Below are 13,240 nucleotides of genomic sequence, written 5' to 3' on the forward strand. Positions count from 1 at the left end.
CCACACTAAAAACACTAAACACTTATAAAAAGGAGAGTGTAGTGGTAATGAATCCCACATTGAAAGAATTCAAGAGTTACCACCACAATGTAATGCTAAGGGGCCACTCTCCTCATTGTCATATGGTTTTGAGGTGGAACAAACCTCCTTGGTCTTATAAAGTGGTGGACTTGCACTCTCCCATAATGGATGCGGCTCAGACTCGTATTTAACAATTATTAAAACTCATGGCAATACATACCATATCGTCATGTGTCAATGTCAATATATGTTATGCCATGTGTCTCCTTTTCTTAACCAATAAATCTATCTATATTCTTAAAAATCAAAACAACTTTAGTTAGTGCTTTAAGATGAGAGAAAACTTTTAGCTTTTAAGGTTTTAAACTATACAAAACATTTCAACGTGATTCATGTTCTTTTCAATTCCCATTTTTAAATAATCATAACTGTTAATTTAAAAACTATTTTAGTTTTGGTAATACCTCGTAACTAATACTTCGTATGAAACTGATTACTAATATGGCTGGAATACCATAATCACTCATTGTAAGATTTGTAACACAATTACATTATAATTACCCATTTATGATATGAAAAAAATCGACTCAAATATGTAAAGTCCAAAAAATAGATGTCATGGCCGGGTCAATCCAAGAGATTTAAATTTACATCTTACAAAATTTGTATGATCATCCAAATCACTAATTAGAGGCTAATGTGACTCTTCCCAAAATATTTTAATGTATCAAAATTAGTTGCAATGAAATTGAAATGATTGTGATGTTATCTTTAATCTCACATTACATTAGATTACCCGAGACATCACTCAGGCCAACAACTGGTTGCTACTCTAAAAGTGACCTCAAATTATAATTAATTGTAAAATTACTAAAATATATATTTGGACAAATCTATTTGGACATTCGGCAACTGATAAATTTAAGATTTTTTTTTAAACTCATGAATGGAAACGCGTGGTAGTAATTAAACTTTTTTTTTTTTTAATATCTATGGGATAATTTCTAGAGAAAATATACAAGTAATATTTTGTATTGTGGTATACATGATGTATATGTGTGAAAAAGTGGTAAGCAAAGAGGGATGGTATAAAATTTTATTGATCTAACTTATTGGCCAGTTTTGATGCCTTGATGGTCTAAACAATAATTAAAATATTGAGCTAACAACAATCTGTTGACATCATATTCCGTATTAGATATAACATAAATTCTTATATGTGGCTGGACATCATACCGTATGGCCAATTAATGTAGGAATTACTTCGTTAGTGTAATAGGGATTACTTGGTCATTGTTAAAGGGATTACTTCGTCAGTATTATAAGGGTTACTCGATCAGTGTTATAGGAGTTACTCGGTCAGTATTAAAGAGGTTATTTGATTAGTGTTATCAGGGTTACTCTGTTTCTTTTACAAATGGTCACACGGTATGACCAGCTAGCCACACACAAGACTGGCTAACTTGACCAAATAAATATGGTTTCAATTGGTATTATATTGTTCTTATCGTAAATGATAGAGGGTTTGAGATTTAAATCTTGGCAAGAGAGGGTATATGATAGGGTATAAAACTTTATGGGACGAAAGAAGTTCATACTGATTCAACCCAAACCGTGTCTTAGTGACCTTATCATTGGCATTCCAAAAAAGTAAAGAAACACTACATTAAAACACTAAAGACATTGATCGATGGAGCTCTAAGCTCGGATAAGTATCCAAAATGAAAATCCTAAACTCATACCCCTTATTTCTTGTGTTAATAATTATATCATCTAGTTTATGGAGACCATCTGAGCTACGTAAAGATAAAGACGACTGTATACACCGGTGTGGAAATATTGATATACCTTACCCGTTTGGTATTCGCCCTGAGACCGCAAATCACTGTTTTTTAGACCCCAACTATGCAGTCTCCTGTAATTCCTCTTCTTCATCACAACCAAAACCATTTCTACAGAAACTCAACCTCGAGATTCTTGAAGTTTATCATTTTTATTATTATAGGACATCGGGAGTATGGGGTTATTGGGGTATGGTAACTGTAAACATTCCGTCATCAACTACTTGCCCTAGTGATGGCCTTACTGAGAGGAGCCACAACCTTACCAACTCCCCCTTCAGATATTCAGTTTTGGAGAATGTTTTAGTGTCTGTGGGATGCGATGGATACGCTTTATTGTTAAATGAGACTGGTGGAATCATTGCAGGATGCTCCTCTGTTTGTACCCTTAATCCGCCTGCATCAGTTTTAAGAGGAAACAGATGCAATGGCTACCGCTGTTGTCAGGCTAAATTGGCATCTGCATCCATTGATGATGAACCAGAGACAGAGATCAAGGAATACAGTACAAGTGTGAGCACCACCAATGTCTCTGGAAATTGCAGGGCTGCCTTCTTGATTAGCAAGGACTATTTAGAAGCTAATGCACCGTTGTCAACTGGGATAACTGCCGTACTTGTTGCGCTTCAATGGGGATACTTCAATGAATCAAACTTAGGTAAAATTATCTCAATTTTGCTTGTTTAATTTGGTCAATAATCTACCTCATCTGAAATAGAATTTATTTACACCACAAATTTCGTTGGGATTATGCTGATATATTATCTTATTTTGCTTTGAATAGTTTCCTTAATTATAGGATTTGTTGATATATGATTTTATTGTGTTAATCTTAACATATAATCATAGCTTTTTTAATTTGATCAATATAATTAAAAGAAATTCTCAATGATGATCTTGTATTACTGATACACTGACAATGTTGCCCTTTTTATTATTAATGAAAGCTATTACATCCCATCTCGTGATTTAAGTGCATTCACTGGTCTAACTAGGGGTGAGCACGAATTGGATGTCCACTCCGAAATGGAATTCAAATCGAATATCAAATATCTGACATTTTTTTTTTACAAATTAAAGGATACAAACAAATTACATATTAATACTAAAGCAAATAGAATTAACCGCCGCTTCTTCTACAATTAGATGAGCTCTGTGGATGTGCTGACGATCCGCCTTATGAATACTACAAAACCGAAAGCTTGAGCCAAGATGTAAAATCCTCCGATTGAGCCATTTGCAAGAGATATTAACTTGCCCCACCCCACGAAGCAGAGTGACAAGATTATATGAATCAGTAAAAACCGTGGGAGACATAAACCCTGAATTGATCAAAAGCCCATTGAAGCTCATGCATGCACGCCAACGCCTCCGCATGCAAAGTTGAGAAACAAACCCCGAAGTTACTACCTCCACTGATCTGATCATCCAGTGGGTCAGTATTATCCAAGCACCATCCCATACATGCTTGTTGATAATCTTTGAACCAAGAGTCGTGTATTAGAAGAGAAAGTAAAGCATTCCCATGGGAAATCAGACCAAGATGAGCAACGTAAAACCTAGGTGGAGAAGAGGCACTGCCATTTGCCACCTCAGTATTAGGGGTACTAGCTTGGGCATCTGAGTTGAAAAAAATTGAATGATTATCCATGACCTCCGCAAACAGAGAATCAAAAGGCCGAGACGCAGAAGAATCCCTAGATATTCTAGAATTACGACATAACCACAAGCTCCAAAGCGTACCGACAAAGGTACCTAAGCGAGTACTAGAAGGTCCATCCCGACTGATAAAAAGTCGGATATAATCTTCGATCCAATCTGAGAGATAAAGGTCTCCATTAATTTCTGAGCGAATGCCAAGGCATCCACCCCTCCAAACCGATCATGTAGTAAAGCACATTCTGAATAGGTGTTGCAAATCATCTGGTTCCGAACAATATAGGTCACAGAACACGTCTTGAATCAGAACTCCTCTATGATTGAGTTCCACCTTAACCGCAAGAGCACGGTGTAGCAGTTTCCATAAGAACAACTTCCATTTAGGTTGCAGCTGGAGAGACCAAAGAACCTTCTAGAAAGAGTCAGTAGTGGAAAGTGAGGAAGCAGAAGAAAATTGTTGTTGAAGCATAGCATAACCAGTTTTAACTGAGTAATTTCCAAAGGGGGTACCCGCCCAATAACGGAAATAATCCTGAGTCATATAAGGGACCTCCATTTCCAGGGTTGTTGAAGCATCTGCTGGAACTAAACGACAACTTTAGTAGTATCCCACCCCATCGTCTGAGGATTGATGAAAAAACTGATAGTATGAGGAGCTATATTTTGCATAGAAATTCCAGGTTTGAACTCAGGAATGCAACCATTGACCCACTTAACTGACCCAGCTAGAATGGACCGGTCGTTACCAATTTTCCAATTACAACCCTGTTTCAAAATAGTGTCCTCCTTTAGTAACACCCGAAAGCCATAAGAATAATACCGACCAGAATAAAGGGGCCGAGTACTAGGGTTGTTAGAAAGAAAGGTCGTACGGGCACCGAAAAATTTAGAGACTAGCAACTGTGGGTTAGTAAAGAGTTTCCAAATCTGTTTCATTTACAATGCCTTGTTTAAGGATGACAAGCAGCGAATGCCCAAGCCACCCAACCCGCGAGGAAGATGCGCGGTGTCCTTATTAATTTAATGCATACCTTTAGTATCAGATTGCGCCAAGAAGAAGTGCATTAGTAATGAATTTATTTTCCCAGTAACAGAGACCAGCAACTCATAGCAAGCAAGCACATGGGAAGCCATTGCAACAAGGATTGAGTTAATGAAAATTAACTTCTGCGATTGAGAAAATCGGGTTGCATTTAAACAATTAATTCTTCCTATAATTTTGTCTATGATGAATTGGAAGTGGTCTTTATTTTTTCCGATGAAGTCGATTGAAGCCCCGAGGTGATGATTGAACACCTGAACATGCTTCATTTGGAATATTAATTTGAACCTATCCTGAGAAGGCAATCAAACCAATATTCGGCTAAACTAAATCAATGATTTTGATAGGTTCAACGAACCCTTCTCCAAAAATCTTAGTAAACCTTTAAATGATCTGCCGAATATTAGTACAAGAAGCAGTCGTAGGCCGAAAAAAGATGAGAGCATCATCCGCAAAGAATAGATGGGAGATAGTAGCAGGCCTTCTCCTTGATAGCTTAATTCCCTGAAAAGCCTCAAATCCTATCCCAAATGCATCATACGAGAGAAAATATCTATGCAGAACAGGAAAAGATACGGTGAGATAGGATCACCCTGGTAAAGACCACATTATGGCTTAAAGTTATTTGAGGTACGTAGTACCATTAACCAAAGACTTGTAAGTAACCGTGGCTAGGCACTGTTGGATCATCTATAACCAATGAGCCGGAAACCCGTAGGATTTTAAGACCTGCAAAAGAAAACTCCAATGAATTCTGTCAAGCTTTGGTCATATCAATTTTGATCTAAGAAAGCCAGTTAGTGGCTCTTTTTGAGCCACTTATTTTCTCCATCAATTTATGGCTTACCAAAATATTATTTGTCATCACACGGCCTTGAACAAAGGCATACTGAGTATCTGAGATGAGAAGAAGGAGATACTGGCGTAATCTGGCCACCAAGCATTTTGAATCACATTTATACAATGTATTGCAAAGGCTTATCGGTCGTAAATGGCCCATCTCTGTTGGGGTACCAATCTTAGGAATCATAACAAGGAGGGACTGAATCCACTCCTTCAAGAGATACCCCATTTGAAAGAAACTTTGAATGCCTAAAACGACCGAATCTCCCACAACATCCCAATGAGACTTGAAAAATTCAATAGTAATTCCATCTAGACCTGGGGACTTACAATTCCCTACAGAAAACATGGAAATACGAATTTCAGCTGCCGAGAAGGGACGATCCAAATTAGCTAGTTGGGAGGTATTGTAACGAGGAAGATCTGGCTCCCGCAGGTCTGTGTCAATTTCCGGATCATAATGAGGCATGTAATCAGATTTAAAGGTTTTCTTGAGAGATTACAAAATCACACGTTGTACTTCCGTCTTCCCACGTTGGAGAACTCCAAGATCATCAAGTAAAGAACTAATCTCATTTTTCTTCTGTCGACCCTTGACCTTAGAGAACAAAGTTTAGATGGGCAATCGCCTTTTAGAATCCAGTTTTTCTTACAAAGCTGCCTCTAGAATTGAAGCTGCAATAAGATATTGTCCTTTGAAGTAATAATATTTTTCATGTAGAGAAAGGCATTAGTAATGGACTGGACTAACTCTCCCTCATTAGAAAGATCCTTCGAAAAAATTTCCAATAAACTCCCCAAAATTTCTTATTGTTGAGACACCAATTCCGAACTAGTGTCTTTACATGTTTAAGATTTTTTGAGAGAATGAACATTGGTGAGTCAGAGACGTTCCTTTTCCAAGTAGAAAAGAAAAGGTCATGTATCTCCTGAAAGTTCAGACACTAATTGTCCAATTGATGAGGACGATTTGAATGTCTTTGCAACGGGGAGTCATCAAAGAAAATTGGAGCATGATCAGAGATGAGAATCGGTTGATTGAGTAAACGACTATCAGGATGGTTATGAAACCAATCAGAGGTCATATAAGCCCGATCTAAACGCTGTAAAATAAGGTGATCTACATCCCTATTATTTGTCCAAGTATAGGGGGGCCCCTTGAAAGTAGTTGCAAGTAAACTAGACTTAATTCTAAAATCAATACAGGAATCCCAACCTTAAATGTCATTTGACCCCCCAACCTAACGTAATGGTGCTTAATTTCATTAATATCACCAATAATAAAGCAATTAGGAACAATAGCAAGTAAATCTAAAATCAAACCCCAAACTTGAGGTCTATCTTCAAGAACAGGAACACCATTAACAAACGTCACACATTCACTATTTCCATTAGTAAGCTTTATATTAAAAAGTACCACATTTGTACAACAAAAACACAAAAGACTTCATCCGAACCATAACCAAAAACCACTAAACCGGCGCTAGTTCCTACCGATCAACCCCAATAACCAAAGTTGGACTAGTAAAATGACAGAGTAAAGTCGTATCCCCTAATAAAAAGTAATTCCTAAATCCTCTAACTAATATAGATAGGGAAGTAGAGTCGAACTCCACAGGGAAACAAGTCTTTCTACTCCTAATTAATTATTATAATCTAAATTATCTAAGTAACCAATATTTATAATTGAATAATAAACTAAACTAAGGAGATCAAGAATAAGGGGAAAATAATTTATAAAAGGATCTAGGGAATAGGTTCACCAATAAATAATACTCCGGGGTAAAACATAATAATCAATCATTGACATTGCATAAATAACATGATTAACAGGCTCTCGCAATTTATTAATCAACATAGATCTAATAGGCTCTCGTAATTTACTAGATCTAAGTTCCTATTGAAAATAGCCTTTAATATGAAATTAACACCTGCTCGATTCATCAATTCAATATTGTTATACTTTTACAAGCCATAATTGTAAAGCGTTAAAACAATTCAATAAGAAATTATTATGCAATATCAAAAATCAATAATAGTCAATCATCAATGCAACAATTAACTAGATCGTAAAGGGCTTTCGCAGCGTATTAAAATCACAGAATTAATCTGCCAGTATTAAATCTCATCTCTCGAATCTCGACTTAACCATTTATAAGTTAATCTGTCTATTGAAACTAGACCTAAACATCAATTCTCACCTGTCGAATCTATAATCAATATTGTCAAACTCATGCATAAAATATCAGGCCTAATCTAGTCACAGAGCATTAAATCAATCAATAGGAAATTAATCTAGCATTGATAATTAACAACAACAAATTACCCCATCATATTATTTAAGAATCCCCATAAACCCTAGAATTAAACTACTCAGACATAATCATAACCAAACTAATCAAATAAATAAAACAAAACATAATCAAAGAAGTAAATGAAATAGCTTAAATTAAAAGAGAAGAAATTGTAACCAAAAGAAATCTGGATTAATGAAAGTAATTAAGAACAAAAGTTGAGAGAGAATTTAAGAGAGAGAAATATTCTAAGTAGAGAGAGAAAATCTAAAGAAGAAGGTAATCCAAAATTACGTACATAATTCGTACTTAAAAATTCCTCAAACCAAAAATTAAAACCAATCTAATCAGCTCTGAGAAAAACACGCGCCCGATCGGGCCCGCCTTTTTTTCTTTGCCCGCTGCTGGTGTGCCGCGCCCGATCGAGCTTATGCTCACCCGATCGGGTGCGCCTCTTTCTTGAGGGTCCTTATGCGCACAGCCGCCCGATCGGGCGTATGCTTGCCCGATCGGGCCTGGTCTTCTTCTTCGAGGCTTTGATTTCGATTGGGCTCAATTCCTCGGCCCAATCTAAGTTTCCTCATCGGGTCTTGATTAAATGATCCAATAGCCTCGGTATCTCATACCGAGCCCTTAATCACCGGCTCGACGACTCTAACCGGCCTTGGGCTTCAAAGATGGTCGTGCTCTTCTAATTTCCATAGTCGCTCCATGAAAAACTCGAGAAAATGCTCCAAATGCGCAATTTCCTAAAAAACTCAACAAAGACTACGAAAACACTAGAAAACACCAATTAGTAATAAAAGTCGCTCGAAAGAGCCAAAAACACTACTAATTATGACCAAGGGATGGGGGTAAATTACTATATAAAATGGACATATCAAACTCCCCCAAGCCAAACCTTTGCTTGTCCCTAAGCAAAGAGTTCATCAATGAACATATAAAACAGGCCTCACCCCAATAATCAAATCAAGCACAAACGATTCAAGGAAATCTAATGAACATGCTTTAACATCAATCAATCTTATTCATCCAATCACCCTTCCTCCCCAACAATTGGCAAATAGAGCAAACCACAAGAGCATATAGAATCAAGACTAGTGCTCACACACTCGACTCTCATTTATGTGGCGAGTAAAAGATGTACTCGATCGCTCTCCAACCAACCCCTTTACTTGTGAACAATGCCCACCCATCTCACACTCTCGTGTGTTTAAAACAATGAACGCTCAACCTACTAGTCGACTCGAACTATGTCAAATCATAACTTGCATTGATAAACAACACTTTCACATTCACACAACTCGATGCACAAAGGTCCAAACATCTTTAAAGCTTGTAATGTAAGGCTAGGGTAAAGGGTAGGAAATATTTGAGAAAGTGTGAGAATAAAGCCATGCTTAAGGGAGCAAAATCCTAATAATCCCATGATCAAAATAAATGATGATCATACATCTCCATCAACATAACTAACTCCAACAATAATCCACCAAATACAACTCCAAACAATATAAACAATCCCAACACTTACAAATTTCACTCATAAAAATATGATAATGTAGAACTTGAGTGAAATACAAACTTTGAACTCATTCCTTTTTTTTCTTTTTTTCTTTTGAATTTTTTTCTCTCTTTTTTTTCTTTTTTTTTTCTTTGAACAACCTTCAAATAGAACATTTGAACATATGAAACAACTCTTTTTCTTTGCTCTTCTTTTTTTTCTTTTTATCTCACATTGGAAATTTTAAACTTTGTAACACAAAACATCAATATTTTCCAATCATAATATCATAGAACAATCACTCTTCTTTTATTCCCACATTGTACAAATAATGTGCACACCACAACTCCCTCACCTCACCAACTAATAGCTCCCCCAAGCCAAGCTTGGGACCAGTAACAAATGGGGCTCATATAGGCTTGTAATGTGGTTAAATAAACAATAAAAGGGCACAAGCAACAACATGGGTGGTAAGAAGGGAACAAATGTATCTACTATCGTCTGAAGGCTACCTAAGATAACAAATGCCTTCGTCCTCCTCAATGTGCATAATTGAGCTATATAAACATTACTAATAGTTGCAAACCAATACTCAAATTTATTGACATACCAGGAACTATCACACATTCCTAACCAAATCAACTAGTCAAGCACTATATTCACAAATAGTTGGCAAGATTGATGCATGTTTAGGAATCCAAACAATTAAATTTCAAATCATGCCCAACAAATCCACAATGCTCATTGTCAATAACCAAGAATCAAAACAATATTTTCTCAAGTAAGGGGCACATGGAAGCATGATTTACAATTCATTGGAACGTATTTTTGGATTTTTTTATTTTTTTATTTTTTTTGTATTTTTTCATAAAGGAAATCAATAAATAAAATCTACACTATGAAAGCAGAAAAAACTATATTAGAAAGCAAATAAAAAGAGAAAAGGAAGAGAATTACCAAGCGAAAGATCACTCCCCCAAGCCAAACCAAGCAATGCCCTCATTTACATGGGAATGTAGCCTACTCCTCATCCTCGTCCATCCTCGAATAGCCCCCTCCATGGCTAGAACCGGCTCATCCATGGCTCGAACCACCACCTCCATAACCTAAACCACCTACAAAGTAGTTAGAATCCACATTCCCCCCAAGCCCACCAAAAGGAACATCGGTCCCATGCCATAACCATGGACCGATGAGTAGTCCATATAGGTACCGTAGGCACTTGGGTCCATGTATCCTCCTTGAGGATATTGGAACCACTCGGGAACAAGTGATTCGGGGGGAATAGCCCCCCAACGTGCATAATCATCGTACATGGGGTATAGACCCCTCCCGAGGTTCCTCTCCACGTACCCCACCCGTCTATCTAGAGACCCAACTCTAGTGTCCAAGTTCCTAACCATACTCTCGACTCTCCCTTGCCCCATATCAATCCTATCCAATTGGCTCCTAAAAGCCGAAAAATCATAAGGGGCGTTAGGGTCAGTGTTGTAGTTGGTTGAGGAAGTGGGAATGTCATATGTGTAGGGTTGGGGTGATGGTTGGTGAAATTGAGGTTGTGGTGAGGGTGGTGCTTGGTGAGACGCTTGGTCCTCACCTTGGTTGCTTAAGTCGAAGGTGTAAGAAGGCAGACCCTTGGCAAACTTGGTCAAAACCGGGTTAGGCAAAGTAAAAGCATTGTCCCTTCTACCCGATTCCCTTTGAATCACCCACCAAGTCTCACCTCCTATGACATTTATCCAATTTAGGCCACCTAAATAGGGTAGGTCTGTAGGGAATTATAGGTACTACGCAACGGAAATAAACATGAATCATATTCATACAGTACCTCATCCCAAGATCTAATGCATAACACATAAAGAACATATAATCATACCTTTGAAGCGTGATTCCATGTGCGATCGAGCAAGAACAATGGGAGATAAAGAACCTCAAGCGTGATTCCTCTACTTGGTCAACGGGCACAGATTAAGACATCCACTAATGCTAGTTAGTTGCAATTGAACTCCTCAATTGACCTTCTATGGAGAAGTGCGAGCAACGAACCACCATGTACCACCACGAACCACCACACGCGCCACCAAGGTGGTCGGCCGTACGGACAAGGGGAGGAGAGAGAAAGCCGTGAGTTAGAGAGAGGAATTAGGGTCTTTGGGATTGGTTGCCTTGATGTCAAAATTCACTGTGTGTGAATTATGACTGCTTACCTACAACCCTAGGCATGGATCTTATTTATAGATCTCATCTCTAAATAAGAGCCCATGTCAAAGCCCAAAACTTAATTCCAATCTAACTATGCTAGCCCAATCCATTTCATTATTAGTTAATTGCTCATGAGGCCCATTAATGGGCCTCTAACTTTCTTAACCCAATACCCTTGTTGTGTGACCTCATAGGATCCATTCCAGTAGGCTTTGGACTATTTGACTAGCCCAAAGATCATTGATCATTGTCCAGCAACAGATAATGACGACCCAAAAGAACGAACTTATTATCTTCATAATAGTGATCCTTGATATATCAAGTAATTGCACTTATCGAAGACACAATTCCTTTAATCTCCCACTTGTCTGAGACAAGTGCACAATATTCAAATTCCTTAAGTCAATGTGTTTCGATTTTGATAATATGATTGCATCTCATGTCGTGATCATATTAGTCTACAAATCTTTTCTTGAAAACTGAGTGAGAATTCACAGAACAAATGATTACTATGTAATGCATTTGAGCACGGCCATGCATTTTCTGAATTCTCCCTCTTCAAGGGGCCAAGACACATTCCTAATTAAATAGGTAGACTCAATCCAATCTTGTGGCAACCAAAGCTCCCACTCAACTTCTGAAATAACCGGGAAACACCCTTTATAATCTCCAGTTACGATAAAACGTTTGAGTGTACCATAGCCATAACATCCATTGAATGAAATCAATGTTCCACTCATGTCAAAGGAATCCACTAATATATCCGGAAGTTTTATACTTGAACTTCAAAGTAGGTCAATAGTTCGATCATGCATCATTCATGCATATCCATGTGATTGACCGAGCATCATCACTATGCTCCTATAGCCCATGAAACTGCACTATCCAATCAATCTTACATGCTAGTCCATTTATTGAAATCATTTATGTCCACTTTAATGATTTCGAACTAGGAACTTAAATAATGTACGAATTTAGTTCACGTGTGAGGTTTCATTCACCAGGTCATCAACCTGATGAGCCCATCAATTTAAAATTATTTTGGACATTTTATTTAATCTTGAAACCACGATTAAATAAGATTGAAACTTTGTTTCAATTGATAAACATAATTCCGCAAATGAATGTATTACACATGTAACTTGTTTTTCCCCAAAAACAAATACAACTTCTAATTACATCATTTGCCACAATCCAATTTCATTAGCATGTTTCTCATGCTTTGGAAATGGAAGGGGTTTACTAAGTAGAGTTCATGAGACATTCTCATAAACATGAATTTTGCAATTTCTAAATCTGATTATCATTTTCATCTCCATACACTAAGAATTTTCCTTCGTCCTTTTGCAAGAAACTTTGGAATTTCTAATTTGTATTCCAACGTTATATTAGATTTTGATTGAAATCTATCATCACTTGTTCTAAAACACGTGAATCAAATAGATGATTATAGTCCATGGCATGCATGATGCATCCTTTGCGAATTGCATAAGGATCAGCACTCAAAACCTTAGTTTCATCAACCTTCCTCAAAGTATTGAATCATTTAACAATGTGCCATGTTACATGGGATTGAAACTCCTTTCAATATAATGTTGAACCTTATAAGAATCTTATCAATATAAGCTTCTTAACCAAACTCAAACATCAATCAAAACCTATCTCTATAGATTTTGAATCCCAAATGTACTCATCATTCTCTTCAAGGTTTTTCATACAAAATGCACTACCCACCACTTGACTCTTCAAGCAATGAATAATTTGCTCTTTATACTAGACAAAGAAGACTTCATAGCTCCCACTAAACATATTGTACACACAAGACCTTTTCTTCATT

General features: G+C 37.2%; 1 protein-coding gene across 1 annotated transcript in view; it reads left to right on the top strand.

Annotated features, from left to right (window-relative positions):
• The first annotated feature begins 1,723 nt into the window (after positions 1-1,723).
• LOC110725829 (wall-associated receptor kinase-like 8) overlaps positions 1,724-13,240 on the top strand; it is a 42,046-nt gene continuing 30,529 nt past the window's right edge. Inside the window, exon 1 of the mRNA XM_021905296.1 lies at positions 1,724-2,548. Within this exon, the coding sequence (XP_021760988.1) occupies positions 1,743-2,548 (806 nt within the window). The 5' untranslated portion in view covers positions 1,724-1,742. The remainder of the gene's footprint in view (positions 2,549-13,240) is intronic.

Source organism: Chenopodium quinoa, unplaced genomic scaffold (genome assembly GCF_001683475.1).
Source record: "Chenopodium quinoa cultivar QQ74 unplaced genomic scaffold, ASM168347v1, whole genome shotgun sequence".
Taxonomy (NCBI): domain Eukaryota; kingdom Viridiplantae; phylum Streptophyta; class Magnoliopsida; order Caryophyllales; family Amaranthaceae; genus Chenopodium; species Chenopodium quinoa.